At 39.3% G+C, this 14,684-nt stretch overlaps 1 protein-coding gene across 1 annotated transcript; it reads right to left on the minus strand.

The window, feature by feature from the left end:
- Window positions 1-4,282: 4,282 nt before the first annotated feature.
- On the minus strand, window positions 4,283-13,349 carry LOC117215221. The gene is made up of 4 exons (XM_033461620.1): window positions 12,818-13,349; window positions 11,688-12,727; window positions 10,225-11,438; window positions 4,283-4,787 (listed from the first exon to the last, which is right to left on the minus strand). Exons 1-4 carry the CDS (start codon window positions 13,347-13,349, stop codon window positions 4,283-4,285), a joined length of 3,291 nt encoding a protein of 1,096 aa, XP_033317511.1.
- Window positions 13,350-14,684: the final 1,335 nt, after the last annotated feature.

Consider the following 14,684-nt stretch of genomic DNA (forward strand, 5'->3'; position numbering starts at 1 on the left):
CGAGGCATCAACGCGGCGCAACACCTCCCGGGCGATCCGCTGGTACCAACCGCCAACACTAGAGGGCTACGACAACAACGAGTTTGTCTAACTCGCTAACGGTCGAATATACGAGCGATTGATACAAATACCGCACCTAGCGAGACTCCCTCTACGTCTAAGGCAGGGACTACCGGGCATAGCCTTACTAACGAGTCCACCGGTAGTCCCGGGACGAAACGCACAACTCTCTTTTCATCCGTCACAATTTTATTATGAATAATTTTCTTTTCTACATTAATTTTATGTGAACTATCAAAAGATCAATCTTGCCATTTCCATTTGTTGTTTCTTGTTGTTCTTTTCTTTAATATCAATATCATCTGCAGTTTCTAGATCACTAATAATCACTCCTGAGGTAATAGGAGTTATAGAATTGTTTCTTGTCTTTGTATGATTTAATACGTCATAATTGTCTTTCTGGCTACAATTTTCAGAAACTTCTTGAGCCACAATTTCTGTTGAGATTACTTCTATAATTGTTCCATCACTTTCTCGTGCATAATCTATCAAATTAAATTCTTCATTTAAATTTCAGTATTCTTCATTTCTTTTTGTTCTGCAGAAACATTTTTTTTTCTTCATTGGAATTTACAACAGCATCCTTTTTATGTACAGTTAAAACAATATTTTCTTCTGTACTTTCATTCATATCATTAATAGTTTCTACAGTCAGTACCATTACTTCTGAACTACTATCAACTATTTTAGACAAATCTGTGTCTGTATCCGTGACATGCAATGTTTGGTCTTTACCATCAAAAGTCTCACCAAGTGTTTTAATTAATGCTTGACACTGAGTATTAGTATCAAGCTAACTGTATCTATATTTAACATTGTACAAACGTTGTGTTTCTCAATGGTTTGTTCACCCTCATTTGTATTAAATATTCCAACATTGTTTGTACTTCCTTTATCTAAAGATGTGTCACCTGCATATCTTGAATGATTTCCAATCTCAGTTGTATTCTCTGCTTGCTCTTCTTGAAATTTCTCATCTTTTTTTTTACATTGATCATCAATTTGTGGGTCCTTATTAATTATTTCTTGTTCTACTTCATTAATCGCAGCGTTCTTTATGCTCTCTGTCTCACTACTTTTCTTATTTTTAAAATTTTTTATTTAAATCTGTTACATCACATTTATTTACTACTAAAACATCTTGAATTATATTATCTGTACATTCATGTGACTTATTTTCTTGATTTTCTGGTATATCCTTCACATTCTTTATAATATCAGTCGTTGATTCTGATATTAATGAAGAAGATACATCTACTTTTATCGATGATTCTACTTTATTAATGTCACCGTGCACTTCATCTAGTTGTTCCATAGCAAAACATCAAGATTGTTACAATTACTTAAGAAGTCATGAATTGTCTATTTAAATATTTACTGCACTTTTCCATCAATGTAAGCCTTTATGGCAATTTGACATTCTACAGAACACCAATGCTGTATCAGTTTATATTTTTCTTCATCATGAAGTTTTATTATAGCACCTAATTCTTCCTGATGTTTTTCTTTTTTCTTTTTCAATTTTCAAATATGAATGTGTTTTCTATGTAAATCTTCTAATTCTTGGTTCGCCTCGCGTAAGCGATTATTAACATATCTTTTATCTTCCATATCTTTTACTTTACCTTCAATTTCTACCCTACGCAATATTTCAAATTCATTTTCATTGACAAGGATCATTTTTCTTCTGTTTCAAAATCCAATTTCAATTCATTAGTTTCTTCTTCATATTTATATCCAAGATCACCCACTTTTACCGAAACATTTTCAACAACTTTTTCATATTCACCCTTTAGTTCGTCTAGTTTTCATTGAAGGGCAGATTATTTGTCCTTGTGGTTCAAGAACTACATTTTGTCTCTTTTGCAACTTTAGCTCCAGCTTATCACGTTCCTCCATTAAATTACTAACACATGAATTAAGTTTGGCCTTTCTTGTTCCAGCAAGTCAACTTCATATTAGTGACTTATGTTATTTATTCTAATTTTATTGTTAGTTCTTCAATTTGTATTCCAAAAGATTGAACTCTTTTCACGTTTGTGTGTGTGTGTGTTTTTTTTATCTACCAATTCAGATTCAAGCGCTGCTATTCTTTTCGAGAAATCCACGATACGATTTCTAAGATCGCCTTTTATAGCCTTTTCTTGCTTTAATTTCGCGTTCTTTCTTCTCTGAAACTTCCAAAAGCTGAGAACGAAGACGCTTCACTTCGGTTTGGTGCTTCCCGTCATAACCATATAAAATTTCTTGTTGCAATTTAGCCATTATTTCTATGTCCTTTCGGTGTTACTCCTTTACTTCTGTTTTTTTTATGTAACTCTTTTGTTGTCCTCTCTTTGTTGGAACATTCTACTTGAAGATCAGCGAGTTGATGCTCGGGATCGTAATTCAATTTTTGGTCGTTAGCAATAATAAGCTCACGTGACTTCACTTTTGAACTTGATCTTGTTTTTGTCTTAATTGTGTTTTCGTGGTGCTTGTGATGTTCTAAAAGTAATCGTCACATTGCTTGCATTTTTAGTGCACATTGATACACTGCACTCTGCACAGGCAATGCTTTTGTTGTCATGAAATCTCTCTAACTCTTCAGTAACAAAATCTTTTATTTTACTATCTAATTTTGGATCATGCGCCCCTGGTGGAGATACATTATGTGTTCTTTTTTCCTTTACTATGCACACGTTTTCCTTCTGCTCTCAATTTTTCTATCATCTTGTGCTGTTGTTCTATATATTGTGTTCTTGTGTTCTTCGCATATAAATCCTGTTCGAGTGGATTGATTTTATCTTTCAGTTGAGGTACATGTTTAATTCTTTGCCTGTGATTATGATGAACAACCTCAGCATATTTCTTTTTTATGAATTTCTTGATAAACTTTTAGAAGTTGCTCGTTATATTTGTAAAGCTTTTTTACTTCGTCTTCAGCTGTTTCTTGACGGGATTTTTCTTCTTTAAGTTTTTCTGCATTCGTTTTGTCTGAACTTCTCCATTTATGCTGTTTTTCTTCGAGTAATTCATTACGTTTCGGTATCTGGCTATCCTTTTCTTTAAAACATTAATTTTTATCAGAGAGTTCTCCTATGTTTAAACTTGCTTCATTTAAGGTAACTTTATGAATTTCCGATTGATGCTTTAACATTTAATTTAAGTCTCCTATTGCTGTTTCACGTTCTTTCAACTGTTCATTAAATTTGTTGTTTAGCATATCCACTCGAGAAATTTCGAGTTCTTGAGCATCGTTTCTTTTTTTGAAATTTGGCTTATTTTCTCTCGCCTGCTGCTACATGTTGCTGTTATTTTATCAACCTCTTTCTTTTTTTCTTTTTTTTCTTTCTTTTCTTTTTTTTTCAGCAGCATATCATTGGCCGTATCTTTAGATTTTACTCTTTTAACCGTATGTTCTTCATCTAAATTTATTACATAGTCTTCACCTTCCATTCTTGTTTGTTTTGTCACTAACTCTAACATATGAGCTGCACGTCCTTGTGCTGAGTAGGTTTTTTTTCATAAAGCAAATCTCATTTATCATCTGATATATACTTTTTGAAGTAATTTCCGTCTGTATATTTTCTTCTTTTCCCCTACTTCTTTTTCTCCTTCTAATGAATTCTTTTTATTCTGTAAAATAGTTTTCGTATCTTCAATTCTGTTAAGTGCAATTCTTATTCTTGATAACTTACTTTTATTAGGTAATTCTTGTGAATCTTCTACTACATCTTCCATATCATTTTGAGTGTGGTTTCTATCTTCAGCAAATTTAATATTTTGAACAGTAATTAATTTCAATAGCTCTTTCGGCATCAAGTAAATCGCACTTATTATTTAATATACTTTTTGAATTGACTTCTGTCTCTGCAGTTTCTTCTTTTGTTTTTTCTTTGACTTTTCTTTGTTCTTCTAATCCACTCTTTTCATTTTATAAAATTTTCCTCGTATTTTCATTTTTTTTAACTTCAACTTTACCCGATCTCCTAGGTCTGCCTCTATGTTTCGCTCCTCTCTGTGCAACATTAGCACCTTTGTTTTCTTTATTTGCATCGTCGTCCAAATATTTCTTATTGAAATATTATCCTTCTTGTTATGATCTTTCCCTGCTTCTCCTAAATCTTTACTTTTTTTTATCAAACCATTCTTGTAAATTTTGAGTATCTTGTGACGAAGATTGTGACAAATCACTATACAATGTTGCAATATTTTCTTTCCTTCGTTTCAAAGACTCTTTCTAGTATTCGGTCGAGCTATTGACATCAAACATTAAGTCTGTTTTAATAAAAATATAATCCTGCGAAGCGGTGTCAATTGATACTTTCTTTTCATATGAATTGTCTACATTAGACTGAAATTCTTTTGAAAATTCCTTCAAAACCATCTCTTCATTTTCTACAGTAACGTCTTTTTTCTCCAAGCTTTTGTTCAACTTATTAGAAACTAAACTACCCTGATAACTCCAACTAGTCGCTTCTTTAATAGTCTCCTGTCTTCCTAACTTGATTTCGGCAATTGTTTTTCGTAGCAATTCGATTTCTTTATCGAGGAGTTGACCCTCTTCTTTTGCTTGTTGGATTGAAAGGTCCATGCGCCTTTGCATTTGCGCGATTTCTTCTCGTAGTTGGTTTATCATTTCAATACTTTGTTCGTCACTATCAGTGCATGCTTTATTTTTCGACATCGTTTTAAATGTTTCTAACTCTTTGTCCGAGTCTTGTTCAAAGCTAGATAGTCTGCCTCTATAAGTAAAAATGAATCCAGCGTTTACCTTGATTTGTTAGCTTCCGTAGATGCTTCCAGTTCCAAAGGCCTTCTGGTTTCGTGGATTAAGAATTCGCCGCCGAGGATGACCGTAGTCCAAGTTAGTCCTTCCCGTAGGTATGGATGTCCTTGTTTTTCAGACGAAGCGATGTTTCACAATCCTGGGATTTAGCGTCCGTAGATGCTTTATGCTTTATGAGTGTTTCTTCCGGTTTCGTTGATAGTTACTTCGTTGTCGCGGATGACCATAGTCCCAAATAATTCTATCTTCCGTAGATGATGAACGTCTTTTGGTTTCCGAACAAACAATTTTCACTATCCTGGCAGGATCGCCGAAATGTCACGTAAAGTTGAAGCTTGGATTGTAGTAAGAAGGCTGAGTTGTAACCCAACTACTAATTTTCCTTTATAAAACTTTATTATAATTTTTAACACTTACAAGAATAACACTGAACCGGAGAAAAGGGGTTGTATGAGAACAGCAACTAGAACAGGAACAACTGCCCGAGCTGGGTGAAATCTCGGTTTATATACGTTTTGGTTTTAGGATGTTGAGGGACTAGGTGTAGGTTATGATGTGGAAAAGTGTTCGAAGGTCGGGGGTCGATATACTATCTCTGATGTGGACTAAGCTGCGTCACAGCCTTGGTGTATGCTATGATGATATGGTGGTGATGTGTCCAAAGGAGTCCGAAGGTTGGCGGTCCATGTCTTATCACTGATGTAGGTTGAAATGTGATTAATGTCACACGAAGATCGGTACCGCATATATCAGTCATACACCAGTGCCATCTGTAGTCAATAATGTGTGTTTTCTCTGATGGGAACTAACATGCGTCGCAGCCCTTTGGTGTTCGAAAGTCGGGGGTCGAGATCTTATCTCTGATTGGATTGGAAAGTAATTGATATCACACGACGATCAGCACCCCATATATCAATCATACACCAGTTACACCAGTGCCATCTGTAGTCAATAATATATTTTTTCGTTACCGGCAGAACATTTTCTGTTTATTTTATCGATATATTGGATTAATCGCTTCTTAAAAGTTAAAATTAAGTTGAAGTTAAAGTTTCTTACTTTTCATAATTAGTTATATTAAACATTTTATCGTAAAGTCATGTAAATATGTAATATATTACCTGCAATTTTGTAAGCCTTTTCATATTAAACATGTAAATTATACTTACCATATTGGTGCAAAGATTGTTTTATTATTGTTTTATTCAGCACAGTTGTTATTTAAGACTTAGGAAGACATTTATACAGCAATCACGCCACTGTACGCATGTGTGGCGCGCGCCTCCGTACAGGGAGAGCACTTAGGCGGACTGGACTGCCGAAGCGAAAGTGTTAATGCAATTTATGTTACGATTACATTTCATTTTAGAGTAGGCGGCCGCATTTTTATATAGTCCAACCTAAAATTAACCCATTGGAAAAAGAGATAATCATTTTTAATATTATGTAAATAAAAAAGGAAAATTAATTAGTTAAACAAAATGTGTTATACTTCACATAAAGTATAAAGTTCAAACCTAATTGTCTTGGAAAATGAAGCCTCAAACGAAAAAATATTATCTTATATTGTCTATTCCTTTTTCCATGTCAGTGCAAGTACAAATTGCATTACCTACACATAGCTCTTGATTCTTATCATTATGCTCTCTCCTGCAAAATATTCAGTGACACTTACAAAATCTTTACAATCAACATCATCTAATTACATCCGTTTACCAATTGCACTATTAATTACACCATATTCTGTGCGATAAATTTATACTAGGTATCCTTCACAAATTCCCATAATTTTCTTCAGATCTACATATTTAGATACCATTTTTCAGAAATTCAACATAATTTTCTGCAGATCTGTATTATGATTAAATTTTACTACCCAGTGCTCTAAAATGTTCCGCAAATGCTTCAAAATGATCAGTAAATATTATAAACTCAACTTACAACCATTATTACCTAATTTATGTAATCTCACGAATATCCATTTATTACTAGCAGTTACTACCAACATTACCTTTTGTTCCGACCATTCGCGGGGAGACGCGATCGCGAGAAAGCACGTCAACGGAAGTCGTAAATTCCCGTTACGATTGGATAATCGACGTCACGAAATGATTTCGGTTGCGATAATACGGGTGGTTGAATTGACTTTACACTGAATTAACGGATATAATTAATGTTTATTCCAACAACTTCTTGACTAGAAATATACAATTAAATTCGATTGATAGCTAGAGTAACAAGGTGTTGTACGCGACGCACGCCTAGATGTTGAAGGTTCAAAAAATGTATAAAGACTGACTTTCTGTAACGATGATGCAGCGGAGAACACTTGCGATGGGTGGGTCTAATTATGCGAGAAAAGCTGATTTGTTAAGACCAAGTTCTTGTTGGGAGAGTGAGGGAAGGACTTCTCTGGTAATTGGTTAATTTTCTGGATTTGTGTGGTGGAGGAAGGGTGTTAACCGCCCCGGAGAGAATGTTGCTAGTGTGAAATATCGTACATGAGAAAAACGAACTTCTCCTATCTTTCCGTAATAAACAATATCCTTTAGACAGTGACTTAGTGCAGATGTTTGGTTCGGTCTGAAGGACCTTAGAAATTCCTAAGATTTATGATCGGCTCTTAAGACTATTGAAGGTACGCAGTGAAGGCGTGCAGACATCTGGTTGCCATCCTGTCAGCGGTGTGTGGCCTGGTCTAGGTAGAATGTCGCACGACGTAACACCTTTCGCGAAACAGTTGGGAAAGTACCCACAATTAGAAACTAACAGACGTATCCTTGGGACAATTTCTGATTTTCTTATCTTTTTAACTCCATCCATTTCCGTATTAATCTCAGTGATTTCCGATTTTTCTTAGACCCTAACTGCAACCCTCTTGCTTTCTTACATTGGTCATGACTAACGCGATTCGGGGTGCGTTGGAAAAGGCTCCAGGTAGTTTCACACAGCGCATTCTTGGATTCTCTCTATGGAAGAAAGAAAAACGAACTTTAAGATTGTGGCGGCACGGGCCACGGAACTTTCCAACGGCTCTGGATACAAAGCGCGACGCCGTCGAAGCGCAACACCGACGTGCCCAATGTACCATCGATATCTTCACGCTCTTTCCGCCGAATTCTCGAAAGAGCATACACGTGCCAGCCCACGCTAGTGGGGGATATCGATGCGCAACGAAGGGACGAATCCGTTCGATCCGGAACAAAAGGGCAGTCAGTCTGTCTTACGCCGTTAAATGTATACCTCCTCAGTACTATTGCATAGCAACGCGTCGAATGATCTCTTGGTGTCTATTGTTACTTGTTAATTGTTACCAGTTATTTGTTAATCGTATCTGTTAATTGTTATTTGTTGACTCTGACTGTTAATTCGTTCTTAATAAACTATTGTTCGTGAAAACATCTGAGTATTCCTTACGCACCTATCACGACACACCACCTCAAGATGGTTATGGATAACCAAAAACAATATTTACAACAATATTAAAACAATATTTATCGTTGATAGTGGTTATCGGTAACCGTAAAAATGTTCATTTATAATGATTATTTGTAATCAGAACACACGAAAATTAATATTTTTTAATCACATAAATGTTTCAAAACATCTTTTATAATTTAGTAGGTTTTTTTATTGCCAAGGAGAGTGTACTTTTTTTTAAATAACTTCTCTCGTAAGAATTTTGCGAATAATTGTTATTTTTGGCTACTGGTAAAAATATTCAAAGTTCTTCATATTTTTTACCTTTTAAACAAAATCAGAAAATCCTATGTAGCATATAGAAACAGCCTATGTAGGGACATAGAAACAGCCTGATTTATTTATTCTAATTGTTTTTAGGTGTCTTTACCAATTTATAATGTTCTATTACAAAGTATCTTAAGTTAGATAGTTCTACCTTTAAGTATAGATAGGACATTTTATTGCAAAACCACGTATACATGTTGTTACGAAACCACCAATTTCTTAACAAATTTTTCTAACTTTTACTTCTATTCTTTATTTTTTCCTTACTATGTTTGTGTTTACGTATAAGTTGTACGTATATTGAAAAATATTAATTAAATATGTGTTGAGAATTTTGGATCTTAATAGCCGAAATAATGATATAGGAACACTAAATTAACACTTGGAATTAATATCAGAATAGTTATATGTTTATTTGATAAACGATTAAAAAATATTCATCGATACACACCTGCATGCGTCTCAGCACTTTCTTCCATACCAGACTGTTAACTCAACAGTTTACATTCCTTTGTTTTCGAGACGCCGCGCACGAACAATCTTCCACACACTGATATTCACATACATGCATCGCTACTACACAGCTAACCTAGTCTAGCACATAAAATTATACATATCTCAATAACATGATTTCAAGTCGTTTCTAGATAAAAATGCCCTATTTCGCTCCTTTTATAAAATTAATATGTTCTATCTGAAGGATTTAATTAATTAATACATTATTATCTATTTATTTATTATTTATTTTTCATTATCTATTGCTATTATCTATGTATTGTCTATCTGTATACTTAGTTATAATTGTAGGTATAGGCTGTTACGAAAAGCTGACTTAATTAAATCGAATAAAGAACAGCAATAATCACAGGAAGAAAATGTAAAACCTCAGTTTTTTCAGTCTCGAAGTGCCAGATAAAATACTAAGTAACGATAGAAAAGACAGTATAAGTATCAGATGGTAGTGTCTGATGTATGGCTCACCCATTTGCATAACTGAAACATGCTTCTGTTTTCCAATAAGGGTCATTGCATATCAAATCGATCATTTTTTAACGTTGAAGTTAGGAGTTTTTTTCAGTGAAGTATCATATAATTTACGTGAATTGCTCATTTCATGAAAATGGAATTCAGAAACTATTTTTGTAATCGAGTTGCTCCTTTACAGTTTTAATGTGTAAGGTTTAACATATCTAAATGAAATATCTTTCGCATTAAAAAATCAATATTTTCTGATGTTGGAAATTATAAACACACGGCTGTCTTTTAATTCTGAAAATTTGACTTCTAACTGGTTTTCAAAAATTTTCAAATATTGAATCCGCCTCAAATTTCGATCATGTTTAAGAAATGTCGACAAAATCTTTTGTTTCTTTTCAAGCGAATGAAACTCTATTAGAATATGTTGCGAGTAAATGTGTTCTGTTTTTTTGTGCAGCGTGCAAAGTTTAAAAGGATATATTAATCCTTTCTTGTTATTTAGACAACTGATATACAACATAATACGTTTGGATGTTGATAAAAAATTCATTTTTGATTGAAAATAATCTCACCTAACTATTTATATATGTGTTAAACGTGTTTTCTTTCATACTACAAAAGCATTTTTTTTTTTTACGTGGAGGAAATCTTCATAGACACCTTATCACCCTTGTGCAGACGGGCTAGAAGATAGTGCCGGATTCTTACAGGCTAAAACCTGTTGCAGCTCCCGGTTAGCCCCGACGAAATTGGTGCCGTTGTCGGTGAGGATCGTTGCGCAGTATCCTCGCCGCGAGATGAAACGGCGTAGCGCGGCCAAGAAGGCGTCGGTGGTTAGGTCGCTGACTAACTCTATGTGGACCGCTTTTGTCGCCAGACAAACGAATATGGCGGCGTACGTCTTGATTTTACGTCGGTTGCGGTCCCTCCTCTCCTTGATGTAAAATGGGCCGCAGTAGTCGATTCCGACGTTTGTGAACGGCCGCGATTCGGTAATACGCGCCTCTGGCAAATCACCCATCAAGTATTCCACTGGTGGAGGGTTGGCTGTGCAGCAGCGGACGCACCTTCTGAGAGTGCGCCATACCTGGCTACGGCCGTCGATCGGCCAATAGCGCAGTCTCACCGCGTATAGTGTAGCTTGTGTCCCTGTGTGATGATTGTTCCGGTGCTCTTGCTCTATAATTAGCTCTGTCACTGGGGATTTCGACAGGATGATCGGGTGTTTTTGGCTGAAGGGTATGGCGGAGTTGGTTAGTCGTCCTCCTACCCGGAGTATCCCATCTTCGTCGAGGAAGGGGTTTAATGGCTGTAGTTTCCCTCCAACGTCCTCGCTTCGATTTTTCTGGAGGGTCCGAATTTCAGGCGCGAAATGATTGGATTGTATTATTTTTATTAGTCTGTTGTGCGCTGCAGTTAGTTCGTCTGTGGTGAGATGGGCAGATCGGTGCTGCCTATGTCTCCATCGAAGACTCCAGGCGACGATTCTTATTAGTCTTGGCCAAGACGAGTAACGATGGAGGAGTGTGTTGTCGTTAATATTCGTCTTCAGACAGATCGTCTTTCTTTGCTCCGGGAGGTCTTCTACCGGTGCCGGGCTCCAGACCGGCCAATAGTTTTCGCTTTGCAGGAGCCACCTTGGCCCGTTTTTCCAAATGGACGGACATAGGAATTCCTTGGGCGTCTGGCCTCGGGAGATGAGATCCGCTGGATTATCGTCGGTAGGCTCATGACGCCAGTCGGAGATATTGGTCTTGGTCTGTATCTCAGCGACTCGATTCGTCACAAATGTTTTCAAGGTGTGCGGCGAAGACCTGATCCAATGGAGCACGATGGTGGAGTCAGTCCAGTATACTATCCGCGATATCTTGGTCGTCAGGGCCTGTCGTATTGACGAAATCAAGAACGTCAAAATAAGTTAATTCGAGCTTAATTCGAGACGTGGTATGGAAAGCGATTTGAGCGGCGCTACCTTCGACCGCGCCGTGAGGAGTCGAGTCCAAATATTGTTCTTTCGGTCCGTCGTCCGCACGTAGACGCACGCCCCATATGCCCTTTCGCTAGCGTCACAGAATCCGTGTAGCTCAATTTTCGTTGCGGATTCTATGATGGTCTTCCGAGGGAACCTTACCGCATTTAACAACGGCAATTGTGTGTGGTATTTGATCCATTCTGTGTGTACGTCTGTCGGAAGGGATTCGTCCCAATCTACCTTCAGTGTCCAGACTTGTTGCAAAATCATTTTTACTCGAACGATTACCGGCGCGAGCAATCCTAGTGGATCATAGATTTGTGCGATGACTGAACTGATTGATCGCTTTGTGACTCGGGAAGTGCCACTGATCGTCTTGACCGAATATAGAATGGAATCGTCGGCTGAATCCCAAAAGACGTCGAGTGTTTTTAACGTGGATGACTCACCGAGATGTAGTTTCTGGTTGGTGCCTTCCTCAGATAGCCCTCGTAGCAGATCCCGATCGTTTGATGCCCATTTGCGGATATTTAGACTGGCTAGCTTGAGTAATTTCGTGAGATCATTCCTGACTGATAAGGCTTCGTCCTTCGTATCGGCTCCGGTCAACGCATCGTCGACATAGAAGTCTCGCCGTAGGATCTGCGCTGCTCTCGGAAATCGAGGTCCCTCGTCTTCTGCCAACTGTTTGAGACATCGGATGGCCAGATACGGGGCTGCGGATAGACCGAACGTTACGGTGTTGAGTCGGTAAGTTTCGATCTCTCCGCTGTCGGCACGCCACAGAATCTTTTGATAAGGACGATCTTCTGGACGTAGGATGAATTGACGGTACATTTTCTCGATGTCGCCGGTAAGGACATATTGAAATGACCGGAATCTCAATAGGATGTTTCTCAGGTCTTCTCGTAATTTCGGACCTGTATGAAGGGCGTCGTTTAGAGACACTCCCGTGGTACTTGATGCTGAGCCGTCGAACACAACCCGGAGCTTGGTGGTGTCGCTCGACTCCTTGATCACGCCGTGATGTGGTAAATAATATCCGTGGTCGGTGGCGTGATCCGTGTTGATCTTCGTCATGTGACCCAAGTCTAAATATTCTTGAATTACAGCAGTATACGCGGTTTCATATTGTTTGTCGCGTTGGAATCGACGATGAAGAGATGCGAGCCTGCTCATTGCAGCCGCCTTCGATGACCCTAGTGAGGAAAGCTTTTCGTTGAATCGTAATGCAACGATGTATCTGCCTTCCTTGGTTCGTCGGACATGGTTTCAGAAATGTTCTTCACATAGTCGTTCAGATTCCGAAAGATGAGTAGTGGCCGGTCCCTCGTCAATCTCCCAAAACCGCGCGAGGTCCTCTTGCAGAGCCGTGGTGGTTGCGTGGAACGTATTTATCGCGGTTTGGGACGTTGGACTCCCCCCGATTACCCAGCCGAACCGTGTTTTTTGTAGACGTAGTTCAGGTTCGCCTGGTTGCGCCAGATTGACCTGCCCGATGCACAGCGACGCAAATGTTGATCCGGTACTAAGTAAGACATCGATCGGGGCTGGGCAATGGAATTGTGGATCGGCTAATTGGATATTTCTGGGTAATCCCAGACTCGAGGGGTCGAGGGGCTCGCTTGGTATGAAGGTCGATATGGCCGGGATAACAAGAAATCTCAATGTTTTCTTATACTTGCCGTCCGTCGACGTGGTTGTAGCCGTGGTGTATCGTTTTGCCGTGGTGCTCAAATTGTCGGGGGCTCCGATCTGGATCGCACATCTCCTTTGCTTTATACCAAGGGAATTCGCGAGCTTGTCGGTCATGAAGTTCATGCTCGACCCAGTGTCGAGTAAGGCTCAGGCTCGGATTGGTTGTGCCTGTTTGTTCAAAACCTTGATCTGTGCTGTGGCCAACAGATCATGATGCAGAGGGGTGTGGGGAGATGTGTTTGTTAGTCCGATCCCCCTTGCTGTCGTAGTCTTAGACAGTCAGTTTTGCCCCGGTTGGGACTTGGACGAGGAGGTTGGGGTGGTGTTCTTGATCCGGGATGAGCGTGACTCATACGAGGCATGCTCTTTCGTACCTCTTGGAGCCGAAGATGTATGTTTCCGTGAAGTGTCGGATGTACGCCTCGACTTGTGGGACGACCGCGACTTCGATGATCTAGATGGTGATTGCCCAGTGGAGGCTCGCTTGTGTGATGAACGACTGCCCGACGACCGACCGCTCGGTGAGCGACTGCCCGACGACCAACCGCTCCAGGAGCGACTGTCCGACGACCGACTGCTCGGCGACCAACCGCTTGCCGATCAATCGCTCGACAATCGACCGCTCGAAGATCGACCGCTCGACGACCGTGAGTCTACCTGGGTTTGTTCGTGGTGTAGATAAGTATGGTGTCGGTGACCGCAGATACGACACGAACCCGATGTACACTGTGTCGGCGAATGTCCTCTGCCTAGGCAATTTATACACAACAATGCCTTCCTCACGATCTGAAAACGTTTTGTCCCTGATTTGGCCTTGAAGATTTTACAGTGTCTGAGCTCGTGAGGTCCGTTGCAGGTCGGACACACCAACGTCCTGCTGGTTGTAGCAAAGGTTCGCCCATGCGGTATGGTTGTTCGCTGACTGTGGTTTTGTGGGTTGACCCTTTTGATTCCTTCGCTTTAGAGAGGAGTTGAGACCCGTTAGCCCGTGTTTTGAGAAAGTCTATCAGATGCTGATAGGATGGCACCTGTTTGCGGGGCAGTGTGCGTTGCCATTTACGCAGGCTGGACGAGGGCAATTTCGACGCGAGCAATTCGATAATCGCTATATGTGATGTGACGGGCTGTTTTAGGTTTTCGAGCGCCTTTAGATTTCCGCTGATGGTTTCCAACAAATCCTGTAGGGCTTCTGGAGTTTCCTTTTTGATTTCCGGATAGTTGCGCATCAAATTCCAATGGCGCATGCAGATTTGGAGGGGGCAATTGAACTTATCCTTCAGTGTGTCAAGCGCGATGGGATAGTTGGCCTCTGTGAGTTCTAGTGACTGGATACTCTGTGCGGCCCGTCCAGTTATAGATGAGCGTAGATGCTGGAACTTTTGGACATTCGTCAAACTTTCGTTGCGGTCCACTATGGATGAGAACGTGTCGTAGAAATAGGTCCAGTTCTCGAGGGCA

The sequence above is a fragment of the Bombus bifarius genome, unplaced genomic scaffold, assembly GCF_011952205.1.
Source record: "Bombus bifarius isolate JDL3187 unplaced genomic scaffold, Bbif_JDL3187 scf7180000009451, whole genome shotgun sequence".
Classification (NCBI taxonomy): domain Eukaryota; kingdom Metazoa; phylum Arthropoda; class Insecta; order Hymenoptera; family Apidae; genus Bombus; species Bombus bifarius.

Bases quoted from the DNA above. Each gene is read 5' to 3' on its own strand.
- LOC117215221 (XM_033461620.1), bottom strand. From the start codon at position 13,349: ATGAACTTCATGACCGACAAGCTCGCGAATTCCCTTGGTATAAAGCAA. The intron at 12,728-12,817 runs GTGAAGAACATT...TTTCCTCACTAG, and splicing joins TTCGGAATCTGAACGACTAT to GGTCATCGAAGGCGGCTGCA. The intron at 4,788-10,224 runs GTGATAAGGTGT...TTTTACTTATAG, and splicing joins TCTAGCCCGTCTGCACAAGG to AGGCAGACTATCTAGCTTTG.